At 38.3% G+C, this 14,526-nt stretch overlaps 1 protein-coding gene across 3 annotated transcripts in view; it reads right to left on the bottom strand.

Moving 5' to 3' along the window:
* The window catches only part of LOC133634106 (protein sidekick-1-like), a 962,694-nt gene that overhangs the window by 111,488 nt on the left and 836,680 nt on the right, over positions 1 to 14,526 (bottom strand). For all 3 annotated transcript variants that reach the window (XM_062027111.1, XM_062027112.1, XM_062027113.1), the window contains 2 exons: positions 7,535 to 7,730; positions 3,151 to 3,249 (listed from right to left, as the gene is read on the bottom strand). In XM_062027111.1, coding sequence (XP_061883095.1) covers positions 3,151 to 3,249; positions 7,535 to 7,730 — 295 coding nt within the window. The remainder of the gene's footprint in view (positions 1 to 3,150; positions 3,250 to 7,534; positions 7,731 to 14,526) is intronic.

Below are 14,526 nucleotides of genomic sequence, written 5' to 3' on the forward strand. Positions count from 1 at the left end.
AGTATTAGAGATATTGTGATTATAAGCGCTAACGCAGACCGACTACTTTAGCGACTCTGTGATCACAAAGCGCTAACTAGCTTATGCTGCTTTATTGACATATTGAGCCGGTGAGTTGCTGCATTGACTCTGAGTTGGTGAAAGTTTATTCTGGATTATAAAGTATGGCTCTCACCTGGATAGTAGAAGGTTGTGGCCATAAACCAAACAATTTGGTCAATTATGACATACAACTTAGACCTGGAAATAGTGAGAAAAACACGAAAAGACGCTTGTTTCGTTTCTTTTTTGTTTTTTTCTTTATACCTGCGTGAGGAATATGATCAATTCTTCATCTAAACAGGAAGCTTTAAACATCCCATCCGTCTGCATTCCAGTGAATGCAGACATTGCACAGTAAGTGATTGTTTTATTATGTTGGTAGTTTGCAATACTGCTACTTTCTGGATCCGTTTAGCACACAGCTTGTAAATAGTGTAGCTCATCCTCATTATATTCAGGCTCAGAAATATAAGGTCCTGGATCATTTGTCCAAAAGTTAATTGTTGTTGTCTCTCATGAAGTCTGCCATGATTAGGCAGACTGATATGCTACAAAGCATAACACGCAAATATTACAGTGTTTCCCACACATTCATTTATTTGTGGCGGCCCGCCACGAAAGAATTAAGGCCGCCACAAATATTTTTATTTTTATTTATTTATTATTATTTATTTTTTCCAGCTTCTCAAGCAAATCATATAGTTGATGTAGATGCCCATATCGGCTGTTCAGATTTACTTTACAAAAGAGAAATGTAGGATCAAGATTTTTGGAACTCTTTGTTCAGTGGATCAGATGTTTGATGAAGCTCTGTGTCTATCTACCACCACTACTGTTTTCTGTTTATTTGTTACTGACTGTGGCAGGACACCTCTGCCTCTGTTTCACTTTATGTTGCTGGTAAATAATATGGTTGTAGTAGTAGGCTAAAGTTAAATTATTTAGTATGCACTAACTAAAGGGGCAGAGCTTTAAGAGACATTTTAGCTTTTATATTTTTATAAGATATATTTTTTGTGAGAACCACAATGAATAAATATATTTCAGTGAATAACTTATTGTTCAAATCTGTATATAAATATGTACATACAGTGTTGTTATTATATTGTAAAATGGATGGATGGATGGATGGACGTTTGAAACAAAACTGTTATTATTAATTAGTAAGTATACATTTTTTGAGCCTTTTTTAGAAAAAATCAAATCATTGTAGTAAATTATGCAAATTACTCGATGATGTCATGGTGACCACGCCCATAGCCACACCCCCACCACCACAGGTATCTTGGCAGTTTATGGGAAACACTGAACTGTAGAGATTTACTTTACAAAAGAGAAGTGTGCAATACTTCTCTTGTTGCCTTATTTGTATTCGACTTTATTAAATTTATTTATATTATCATTTGGTGCAGCTGGATCGGAGCAGGAGGGGATAGAAAGAGAAGAAAAGGAAGACAGTGGGGGAAATTGTGGGGACAAGAGAGGGATAAGACAGAGCGACAACAACAACAACAGCAAACACAACAATAACAATAACAACAACAACAACAACATCAGCAAATAGGATATGTACAAATATGATGGTAAAAGTGATAGCAAAGAAGCAGTTAGTAAAATAAATATGAATAATACAGAAATGACAATGAACATTGTTACACTACAAATGGAGCAATACAAATACCAATAGAAATAGCACTATTGATAATGAATAATAACAATAATTACCTCTATTATCAACAATACAATTGTTTCAAATGCAACAATACATATATGTAATTATAACTTCAAATACAAAATAAAGCAGATAGATGGAGGGGAAGAAAGAGAAGCCAACTATATTAACCTTGTAGATTGTTGTAGTAACAATAGGTTAAGCTTTGTCAGAGTGCCATGTGTTAACCAGTTTCCCCTCGGGCAACAACGTTAATATATGTTTGATGAAACGTGATTGTAGGATATTAATCTCCACCATAATAATTGAAAATAAACACATTTTCTTCCACGTACCGTTATCACTGGAAGACTAGAGGAAAATAAATGGCTAAGCATGCTACACACACAGAGCAGGACGACACAAGAAGCTAAACGCTAAAGCTTCAATGTAAAGTAGGGGTGATCGATCCAGATGTCAACACTATCAATATCAAGTATAGTATCAGTACATAATCAATACTAAAATTATTAAATACATTTTTTTTCTTTTTCCTGTTCTTGAAAACTATAAAATACATTTTTTACATTTCATTTTTGTTTTTCTTTAGAAAGTTAGGGAGTGAGTCTCTGGGTACAGGAAGACTTAGGGGGCAAAACATTAGAGCCAATAGAATGGTTGCTTTTGTTTAGTTATTGAGCACCAGACATTAATTTTTTTGAAAGTCTCTTAAATAAAACTGTCCATGTATAAGAATACAGAGCAGTATGTATACACATTAATAAATAGGCTTTTATTCTAAGTTTATACAGACATTGACAAAGTGCAAACTCGATCAGGTTGTCGGCTCCATGTTTAACACAGCAGCTACCTTTCTCCGCCTTTTTTGGTTGTTTCAAGAACTTTTTGTCCCTTTACGATGAACGATCTCAAGAACTTTGTAATAACTTTTTACAAAATACAGAGAGGAAGGATTTCCACAGGCATTTTAGCTCTGATTTCACTTGACTTCTTGCTAGGAATACTTATTTGTAACAGCAGTCGCACGTGCAACCCAACGTTTTCAACACGGAGAAGAGACGTTATCATGAAATGTGATAAAGAAAAGTCTGAGTGTGTTTCACCATTTAGGTAGTATGGGAAGACTATAAAGACATGTACGTGTGTATGCACTAACACACAAACATCATCCTGGTCTTTGCAGGCGTCGGCCAAGACAATGTTAAAGATAAAGTCTTTAAAACAGACTGCAGAGAGTGGAGATTAGTGGATGATGAATGAGCTGCAAACAATCAAGGGTTCCAAACAAGCGCGTGTCTGTGGATCCCAAGTAAGAAATAAAAGACCTAACAGTGGACGCCGCACAACATTCACAGCATTTAAGAAAGGATGGAAACTTGCCTGGAGTGTATACTTTTTGGGAAAAAAAAGAAAAAAATACAAAAAAAAGTTCTCACCGGTGATAATGCCGTTCTTTTCTTCAGGCTCTGCCCAGCTGACTTGGACAGATGTGTCCAAGATCTTGGTAAAACTCAGTTGACGGACAGGGCCAGGTGCTGTGGAACACACACACGTCACATGTTGATGTATAGATTTGAACATGTGTTGTTATCCCAAAAAATATAAATAAATAAATAAATAAATAAATAAATAAATAAAAATTAATTATATATATATATATATATATATATATATATATATATATATATATATATATATATATATATATATATATATATATATATACACACACAGTATATATATATATGTAAAAGTGCATAAAGCTGCAGAATGCTGACCAGTCATACTTCAAATACAGCGCATACTGCAAATGTAACCACGAAATGTTCCTTCATGTAACTTGCTACGCATGTTTGAAACAAATACTCCATGCATCATACAGCATATAATACATCACAGAAGATATAAAATAGTTTTAAGTATTTTGTAAAATAATAATCTTTTGAATCAAAATGACTTACGCCTCACTATGTGAAGTCAGATTATAGTAAAGTGGCGAAACGATAAGCACAACAAACGGACTGTGGAGTGTCTGCTATTCTCTTATCACGCCTGACAACCAATCAGGTCTGCATTGACCAGAGCTGCACACACATGCACGGGTTCGAGCGCGCCCGTCGTTTCTCATCTCGTCTATTGCTCTCTAAGCCTTCTCCCGGCGGAGCGATTAAGCTATTCATCTGAGACATTCAATAACACACAATCCAACACGCGCACAAAAAGCCGTCATCAAGCAAGAATTACACACACCGTTAACCCTGCAACACACCCGGCACCCGATCGATGGCCTTCAACGATCGTGTGCGCGTGTGTGTGTATGCATGTGTGTGTACACATGCCTTCTCATATCACTTTTTACACTCAGTAATTGATGCTGGGTCATAATTGCTCGTCTGTCTGCCTAAGGCTAGTGTTTATTATATATACAGTGTGTGTGCACTTGTGGCAGTCATTATTAGTGTACCTGCTGGCTATAAATACTAGCATGTCTAAACCAGTGATGTGTAGAGAGGTTCCAGGCAGGTCAGGCACTTTGGAGTTTATGGCGGAATGAAAGAAATGGAGTGAACACTCTTGTCTTACGCCACTATCTTTGTCTCTGTGGGTGGAGGCGGGCACACTAGCATACACACACTCGCATACTTTGAAGCTCGCAACGTAAACTTAAGTTTACATGGTAGAAGTTATCCGGCTCAGTCCCAAAATGTAAGAAAGAAATGGAGTGAACACTCTTGTCTGTCTCCAATTTTTTGTCTATGTGGCCACTAGCATACACAAACAGACATTGAAGCATATCATTTAAATGAAAGCTAACATAGTAGAAATTATTTGTATCAGCCCCAAAATGTAATCACTTGTTCCTTATCCTATACATGAGATTTCCTAAAAAGGTAAATGCAAACTAACTAACTGAGTGTGACAAAAGCAAGTGAACCAATGTAGATCACATTTGATGCAGATCTACTATTCCCCCTGGCAACCTAATGTGATTCAACAAAAGCACAACAAATTACAATCTGATCTGACGAGATGTGACAGATATAAGCAGCCGAACATGTGGTGTTATTTTCAATAAACTGACTTTGCATTGGAGTGCGGCTTGGTTTGTCAGCACACCTTCTGACATCCCACAGACATACCCCAAATAAACATTTGGTCACTTAAAATCTCTAAAAGTGTTGCCAAATGCAACTCTTTGGGAATTTGATGACATATTTATGAACTCTCTGGTGCGTGGATTAAATGAAAACATCCTGAATGCAGGCCGATACTGGACCTGATTTACTAATATCCATACACCAAGCGCTAAACAGCGTGTGCATACCAATAAATAGCGTGTACTATTAGTGGGCGTGTTGCGTGTGATCTACTAAGACTGTGTACAATTCCAAAGAGGTGCAGACCGCCATATTTAAATGTGAATTTTGCGTGTACTACACAGGGCATCACCACAGAGACACTCGATTATTTACTGCACATTTATGTTAGCATGGTCCCACCTGTGGCGTTATGCTATGTTTTCAGGACACATGCACCACTTTTTTAGGGGCAATTTAGACACAGTCCAAAGTGCATCTACAAAGGAACAGTGCTGATGGTGCGCTCCATTGGAGAGAGGCTGCACTTACTGTGCTCAAGACGCAAAAATTGCATACTTCAAGAACTTTTTTTCATATAGGAAATATGTTAAAACAAACACCAATAAAAAAAAACACTTAAGGACTAAGCCTGGGCTGATATTCGGTAAGTCAGTTAACTGAACGATAAATGAAAATTTAGTCTGTGACTTTTCCAGCGTTAGTAATCACCATATGCATGCATTGTTACGGCTGAAAGAGGCACAGTGGTCACTTTTAGCAGCAGTTAACTATAAAACTCCCGACTGTTAGTATTACCGTCATTTTTAGATTTTAGATTTAGATTAGATTTAGATTTATTGGTCCCTTTGGGGAAATTCATTTTAATATATTAAAATGATTGAAAACCCGTGATTGATAACTGCCCTTTGATAAATGACTTGAAGGACTAGCGTGAGCTTGCTAGATAGCTTAAAAACAAGTGACATTAATGTATTTTCCCATTAAGAAATGTCATACCCCAACCTTAACTTGTATAAACACTAGGGGTGTCAAAGAAAACAATCGATTTTCGAATGAATCAGGATTTTTATTGGTAACGATTCTTAATCGATTTAAAAAATATATATATATTCTTTTAAATCTGTTCTGTTCAGCCACTCAGGTAAATCATATTGTTGATGTAGATGATCATATCTGCTGTACATATTTGCTTTACTTTCGATTTTTGACTTATTTGTATTTGACTTTATTAAATGTTTGGGTAGGATTTTATCAAACAAAACCAATTTTCTTTTAATTAATATAGAAATGTATCAGAGCTGTTTATCTTTTTTACGGAGGAATGTAGTTAACCAATGTTATTAAAAAGTATTCATTTTCAATCTAGAATAGATTCTGAATCGAATCGTTACCCCCAAGAATCAAATCAAATCGTGGGTTGCCCAAATATTCACAGCCCTAATAAACACATTACTGTCTAAACAGCGAAAATACAGTATTCAAATTGAACAAGAAGGCTGTGCTGTCTTTGCACAAAATGATCGATGCATACTCGACAGTTTCGAGTTGAAACAGATGCAGACTGACGTCCGTACAACAGGAAGTGAACTCGCCTGACGTCACATAAGCCGGAAGTGCAACACACTGATCAACCAATTTGCATTTATTAAAATAACATTCTAAAACATTTACAAATTAAAATGAAGGAAGATAAACATATTTAAACACACAAATAAAAATACTATAGCTGTTATGAAGCTAGAACAATATTTGATGTTTCCTCTGCAAAGACAATATAAAAGATTTTAGTGTGTGTGTAAGTACTTTTTGAGCACATTCAACGATGAGAACTGTGATAATTTGGTCACAATAACTTTTTTAGCCGTTTTTTTTAATTGTTTTTATTGTGTATGTTTTAGGGGTCAACAGAACACATTTGAATGCTTTTGGGTGTGACTTTTATTAAAGCACAACATTTTTTGCATTAACATTTTTGTTAAATGTAAGTTTACATTCCAATTACATCGTTAAAATTTACCATAAATACAAGTTTAACGCATTTGAAAGGGTATACTTGCATCATTAGGGATCATTGTTTCATCAGTGGTTAATTTGGTCTCAAACAAATAATGGCAATAATATCTTGTATCAGTAATAATTTGTAGGTCAATATATCGTTGAGCAAAATTTGTTATCGCCCCAGGTCTATAAAGGACACCACAATGCATCAATTTAATTTGCATGCAGTATTATTATAAAAGGATGTTGCTGAATAGACAATGTGTCTAATGATTTTTTAAATTTTTTTTTATTTCAGGCAGTGCAAATATGTAGACGGAGGATTCTTGTCTGTCTGGCTCTGATCCTGTCAGTTTTTGCACGTACCTTTAGGATGTGCTAAATAAAGACGCTAATTTAGGTGCCACAATCAACTTTCTAGTTTAGTAAATCAAGCTGTATATGCTAAATAATTGCATTTTCCTCTCCCGGTATTGTGTGCGTGCTGCGATCAACACACATTTTGCATATTAATGAAGACGGAGACGGATTGCACGCGTTAAGTAGATCAGTTTTGTGTGTGCTATCAAGTTGGAGTGTGTTTTAGTGCACGCAAACCTTTACTAAATCAGGCCCTTGGTGTATTCAAAAGTAGGGACTTGAAATTCCCCACAAACTAGGAGAATATGTTGCTAAATAGGTATTTTACATTAACACTGGTAACGAGTATACGTGTACTCACTGTCCTCGTGTGTTTGGAGCAGAGTAGGGGCGCTGCGGGGGCCGTCCCCAGGTGTGGTAAAGCAGAGGATGGACCCCAAGTACCAGGTGAATTTCATCAGTCCGTTCACCAAGCCCGTGTGTCGTGAGCTGGGGTAGTCCGGCGTGATGGTCACCATGGTAACATCCTCTGGAGCCTGTTCTGGCCAGACCAGCAGCTGCAAGAGGTAAAAGTGAAAAAGGTTTGGTTGCTAATATTCAATTGAGGTTGTATACATCCAATGTAAGCAACATGTAACCTAAAGTCTCACTTTGGAGTTTTTTGCAACACAGCTCAGCAAAAAAAACAACACATTGGAATATATAAACAGTAGGTAAGGTTGCATTTTTGAGTCATTCCTTTGAGAAAGATTATCCAGGACTGGCTGCAGTGTGCTCAAACAACCACCAGGTAGCATCTGTGAGGAGATAATAGTGCATCATCTTTTGGACTTATATGGACTTACCAGGTCGGTAGTGCAATCTTCACTCACGCTTTTTCAAGTGAGGGATTGGGCCAAAACTAACCCAGACCCACTGTATTCGCCTAACCCAAACATCCTAATATACATTTCAAAAATACATCCAACATAGGACTGGACAATTTGTTTCATTTGTGCAAAAGTTTGTTTAAGCTCAACACAAAAATGACAAACACTTTTTTACAGACACAAGACAATTTCCACCTAAGGTCTAATCCAGTCCTTTACTGCCATCTTGTTCTCGAATTTTGAAATAAATATTTTAAAAAATATTTTCATGACGTTTTCAACACTTACTGCCACTAACTCTCCCTCTGTCTCGTCACTTCTTACTCAGTAGTTGCATATGTGTTACTGTATTTGCGTGAAGGTGTTTGGGGGCGGGGGGGCGTAACAACCAGGAAATGTTGTGTGGAAAAGGACAAACTACCTACTGTTCCATCCATCCAGCAATCCATTTTGCCCCGCTTGCCAATTGCTTTATAGTGGGGACAGAAAAAGCAAGCCAAAATAAGCAACCACACGTTTCAAGTCAACGCAACAGGTGGCTCACAGACCTTGCAAGAGAAAAAAACAAGCCCAAAGTCGCTTACAAATAAGCAGTCATTGGCAACACTGGTCCCGCTATCAGCTATGAACTCCGGCGATAACTCAACTCACAGCGGCAGTGGGCGGAAATAACTTTGGTCATGTGGAGAGAGCGACCTGCCAGGGCTTGGAAGCTGATCTTGTTTTTCAAGAAACCTTTTTCTTTGCTCATTTCCGAGAGGTGTACTTGTAACAATTTTATGGAGAAATTATACTATTTATGGTCGCGGCGGAGAGTGTGGGGGTGGAGATAGTGTGGGGTGACATGCAATGTTTTCTTTTTCATAGGGGGCGTAACAGAAGATAATTGAGAAGCAAAAGTTTACGGTAAGCTCAGGGGAAGTTACCAAGCAAGGCATCTCGGAGAAAAGGAGCACTTGATTTTAGAGATGTCTGATAATGGCTTTTTTTGCCGATATCCGATACTGTCCAACTCTTAATTACCGATTCCGATATCAACCGATACCTATATATACAGTGGTGGAATTAACACATTATTATGCCTAATTTTGTTGTGATGCCCCGCTGGATGCATTAAACAATGTAACAAGGTTTTCCAAAATAAATCAACTCAAGTTATGGAAAAAAATGCCAACATGGCACTGCCGTATTTATTATTGAAGTCACAAAGTGCATTATTTTTTTTAACATGCCTGAAAACAGCAGCTTGGAATTTGGGACATGCTCTCCCTGAGAGAGCATGAGGAGGTTGAGGTGGGCGGGGTTGGGGGGTCGGGGGGGTAGCGTCCCGGAAGAGTTAGTGCTGCAAGGGGTTCTGGGTATTTGTTCTGTTGTGTTTATGTTGTGTTACGGTGCGGATGTTCTCCCGAAATGTGTTTGTCATTCTTTTTTGGTGTGGGTTCAAAGTGTGGCGCATATTTGTAACAGTGTTAAAGTTGTTTATAAGGCCACCCTCAGTGTGACCTGTATGGCTGTTGACCAAGTATGCTTTGCATTCACTTGTGTGTGTGAAAAGCCGTAGATATTATGTGACTCGGCCGGCCCGCAAAGGCAGAGCCTTTAAGGTTTATAGGCGCTCTGTACTTCTCCCTACGTCCGTGTACACAGCGGCGTTGTAAAAAGTCATACATTTTACTTTTTGAAACAGATACAGATAATTTTGAAACTGATACTGATAAATTTCGATATTACATTTTAAAGCATTTATCGGCCGATATTATCGGACATCTCTACTTGATTTGTTCACCTCAACCCACTTCCAGCACAATATGGGCAATCTCACATCATTGGAGCGATTTTTATTTTATTTTATCTGCGCAATTTATCGGTATGACGTCAAGCTAATAATTACCGTGCATCCCTGGCTAAAATGTTACTTAAACCATTGCCTTCATTAAGGCAGAAGTTTGACCATGTAAGAAGTTTTCTGTTTCAATATTAAAAAAAATAAATAATTCCTCATATTTGATTCCTATGTCATATGATGATGTAGCACCAATATAACAGTTTGCTGGGAAAGTTGAGTGGATGACACCCGCACTGAAGAACCTCAGTCTCTCCTATGTTGGCCTTGCTTGTGATTTCTCACAGGGAAAACAAGAGTGAACACATTTCAGGCCTGGCAGCCAAAGGGGTGTGAGTACGTGCACGAGGGGAGCATGGCGGCAACAGCACTTTCATGGGATTACACTCATTTGTCGCGCCATCTGTCGGCTTGCATCTCTCTCCCTACCTGCCTGCTTACCTCCTCGCCGGCAATAAATTAGGCGGTAGGTCGATCCCTCCCTGTGTGAAAACAGCATTCTAATGGAAACCTAAATGATGCATTAATGGTATATTGCTGGCGGGCGCACGTTTACGTCCGTCATTTGCACGGCCTGTGGCAGAGCGTTTTTAAATCAAAGCGGAGAATAATCTATTGTGAGGTGCGACGCAGTGGTTACACTCGGGGGATTCTTAATTCCGGTTCAAAGTCTGGACAGCAAAGGGTTAGATTAGCAAACTGTGATGATAAAGCAAAACTAGCAATTATTATCAAGAATGAGCTCAAGTTATTTGCACACTACATCCGGGATACATTGAGATTCCAGCATTTTTTTTACACAATCTGTAATGTCAGTTCTTATATGTCTTGTACATGTTAAAGAATGGACAACAAACAGCATCTTGATGTATACAGTATATACACATATACGTTAGGTCAGGAAAAAACACGGAGGATATTTCATCCCGACAAGCTTGTTTCGCTGGTTTCCCTGCTTGTCACGGGAGTTTATTGAAGTGGCTGTGGTTGTTACATATATGTTGTTACCCTATATACTCAGACTTCAGACACTTCAAAAAACTCCCCTGAAGAGCAGGGAAACCTGCAAAACAAGCTTGTAGGGATATATATATACACACAGCCCCCGGCCAATATTTTTTAAAGGCCTACTGAAATGAAATTTTCTTATTTAAACGGGGATAGCAGGTCCATCCTATGTGTCATACTTGATTATTTCGCGTTATTGCCATATTTTTGCTGAAAGGATTTAGTAGAGAACAGCAACTTTTGGTCGCTGATAAAAAAGCCTTGCCTGTACCGGAAGTAGCGTGACGTCACAGGTTGTGGAGCGCCTCACATCTGCACATTGTTTCCAATCATGGCCACCAGCAGCGAGAGCGATTCGGACCGAGAAAGCGACGATTACCCCATTAATTTGAGCGAGGATGAAAGATTTGTGGATGAGGAAAGTGAGAGTGAAGGATTAGAGGGCAGTGGAAGCGATTCAGATAGGGAAGATGCTGTGAGAGGCGGGTGGGAGCTGATATTCAGCTGGGAATGACTACAACAGTAAATAAACACAAGACATATATATACTCTATTAGCCACAACACAACCAGGCTTATATTTAATATGCCACAAATTAATCTCCCGTCCATACAACCCACCAATACAACTCAAACACCCGCACAACACACTCAATCCCACAACCCAAAGTACCGTTCACCTCCGCAAAGTTCATACAGCACATATATTTCCCCAAAGTTACGTATGTGACATGCACAAAGTGGCACGCACGTACGGGCAAGCGATCAAATGTTTGGAAGCCGCAGCTGCGTACTCACGGTAGCGCGTCTGCTATCCAACTCAAAGTCCTCCTGGTTGTGTTGCTGCAGCCAGCCGCTAATACACCGATCCCACCTACAGCTTTCTTCTTTGCTGTCTTCATTGTTCATTAAACAAATTGCAAAAGATTCACCAACACTGATGTCTAGAATACTGTGGAATTTTGCGATGAAAACAGACGACTTAATAGCTGGCCACAATGGTGTCCCAATATGTCCACACAATCCGTGACATCACGCGCAAACGTCATCATACCGAGACGTTTTCAGCAGAATATTTTGTGGGAAATTTAAAATTGCACTTTACTAATCTAACCCGGCCGAATTGGCATGTGTTGCAATGTTAAGATTTCATCATTGATATATAAACTATCAGACTGCGTGGTCGGTAGTAGTCGGTTTCAGTAGGCCTTTAACCCAATGCGGCCCCCGAGTCAAAAAGTTTGGGGACCCCTGGTGTAAATCATTTGGGTTTTGTTCTCAAAGCTTTTCTGTATCCAGAGATGTACTCCCTGAGTTTGTAAACCATAACAAAAGCCACCAAAAAATAATGATAATAAAAAAAATTTAAATATGGATTTAATCACTTTAGTTAGTTATTTTCTGGAGCTATCACCCCTACTTTGTAGCAGGCTTTGCCATTCATGTCCCCCTAGTCCTCCAGTGATAATGGCACTTGGAAGAAACTTAGTTTATTATCCGCCATGATGAGGATTAGTATCTTAGAAGCGCCTTCTCACTGTGGATAAACGACACGTTTGTTGCAGCTCGATCTAAAATTTGAGCCGGTGTTCTGCCAAGACATGCACCCTACTGGAATTCATGTAACTTCTTCATGTGTGCAACAAGAAATATGGGAATGTAATTGTGTCTCCTTGAGCGCGTGTCCCTTCTGGAGGAATATTTCACATGAGTACAATAGGGTTGTGCGGTATACCGGTATTAGTATAGTACCGCAATATTAATCAATCATATTCGGCACTATACCGCCTCTGAAAAGTACCGGTCCCCCACACCCCCACGCCCCCGTCGTCGACAAGCATGTTTCGCAGCGCACAATCACGGAGTACTTACAATCAGACACATTATGTAGACAGAAAAGGGAGAACGGACGCATTTTGGCTTAAAAACTGACGATAAAGGTGAAGTTTTAACACTGAAACGCCCTCAAGAAGAGGTGCTTTAAGACATGGCTAGCGAGCTAGCAGCTAAAGTCCAGCCCCAGTCTGCAGTGTTTTAGCTACTTCTAAATCACTAATCCTGGTCTCCATGGCGACAAATAAAGTAAGTTTCTTACAAGTATCATCCCTGCAGGACGAGGAATAACTAAACATGCTTCACTACACATCGTAGCTCACCGGCGTCAAAATGTAAACAAACGCCATTGGTGGATCTACACCTGACATCCACTGTAACGATACCAAGTACAGGAGCGTATCTAGTCGATACTACTATGATTACATTGATATTTTTTGGCATAACAACATCTTCTTTCGTTTTCAAAACACTTACTTTATGTTTATAAAGTCAGGAAATATGTCCCTGGACACATGAGGACTTTGAATATGACCAATGTATGATCCTGTAACGACTTAGTATCGGATTGATACCCAAATTTGTGGTATCATCCAAAACTAATGTGAAGTATCAAACAGGAGAATAAGTGATTATTATATTTTAACATAAGTATAGATAGAACATGTTAAAAGAGAAAGTAAGCAGATATTACCAGTAAATGAACAAATAGATTAATAATTAATTTTCTACCACTTGTCTACCATGAATTGATTAACGTGGACTCCGACTTAAACAAGTTGAAAAACTTATTCGGGTGTTACCATTTAGTGGTCAATTGTACGGAATATGTACTGTACTGTGCAATCTACTAATAAAAGTTTCAATCAATCAGTCCTTAATAATTTTGACTAAATGTTAGAATGGAAAATGACACAATATGTTACTGCATAAGTCAGTAGATAAATTAGGAGTCTGTTTGCTTACTTACTAATAAAATATAAGTTGTCTTGTATGTTCACCATTTTATTTGAGGACAGACTTGCAATAATATACATATGTTTAATGTACCGTAAGATTTTTTGTTATAATAAAGCCATTAATGCAATTTTTTGTGGTCCCCTTTATTTCGAAAAGTACCGAAATAAATTTGGTACCGGTATCAAAATATTGGTATCGGGACAACACTAAAGTACAATCGTTAGCATGTAAATTAATAAAAATTGCAGCAAATCTCATGACAGTTACTATTACCGTTTTAAATCAAAATGATCTTAAAATCAGCATTGGTAACAGCACTTCGATAAACTCAACACTGGGGATAGTACTCATTTACTGGAGAAGCAAGCATGCTTAGCTTAAATGCTAACATGAATACAAGCGACATTAACGTCTCCCCCCATTAAGAGATGACATACCCCAATTTAACTTTTATAAACACATTGCTGTCTGAGCAACTAAGTCATTTCAATGTGCACGTTACACCTACTGTTCTCTCTTGGGACAGAGTGATCCATCTCTACACGGACCAATGAACCACATAAACTGGACGTGCAACTATTGTTTTGCCTTCATCATTAAAAAACACTTTATCTGTTGTTGTGTTCCCTAATTTGAGTGACCTGGACATTATCTGGACCAGGGGTGGGCAATTAATTTTTACCGGGGGCCGCATGAGCAACCCGAGCACTGCTGGAGGGCCACATCGACAATATTTCAATTACATTTTGCTCAATATTATTTTTGAAATATACCGTAAGATAAATAATAATAATAATAATAATAAATAATAATAGTAATACTTCAACATAGTGTGTGTAAC

This window comes from Entelurus aequoreus, linkage group LG18 (genome assembly GCF_033978785.1).
Source record: "Entelurus aequoreus isolate RoL-2023_Sb linkage group LG18, RoL_Eaeq_v1.1, whole genome shotgun sequence".
NCBI lineage: Eukaryota > Metazoa > Chordata > Actinopteri > Syngnathiformes > Syngnathidae > Entelurus > Entelurus aequoreus.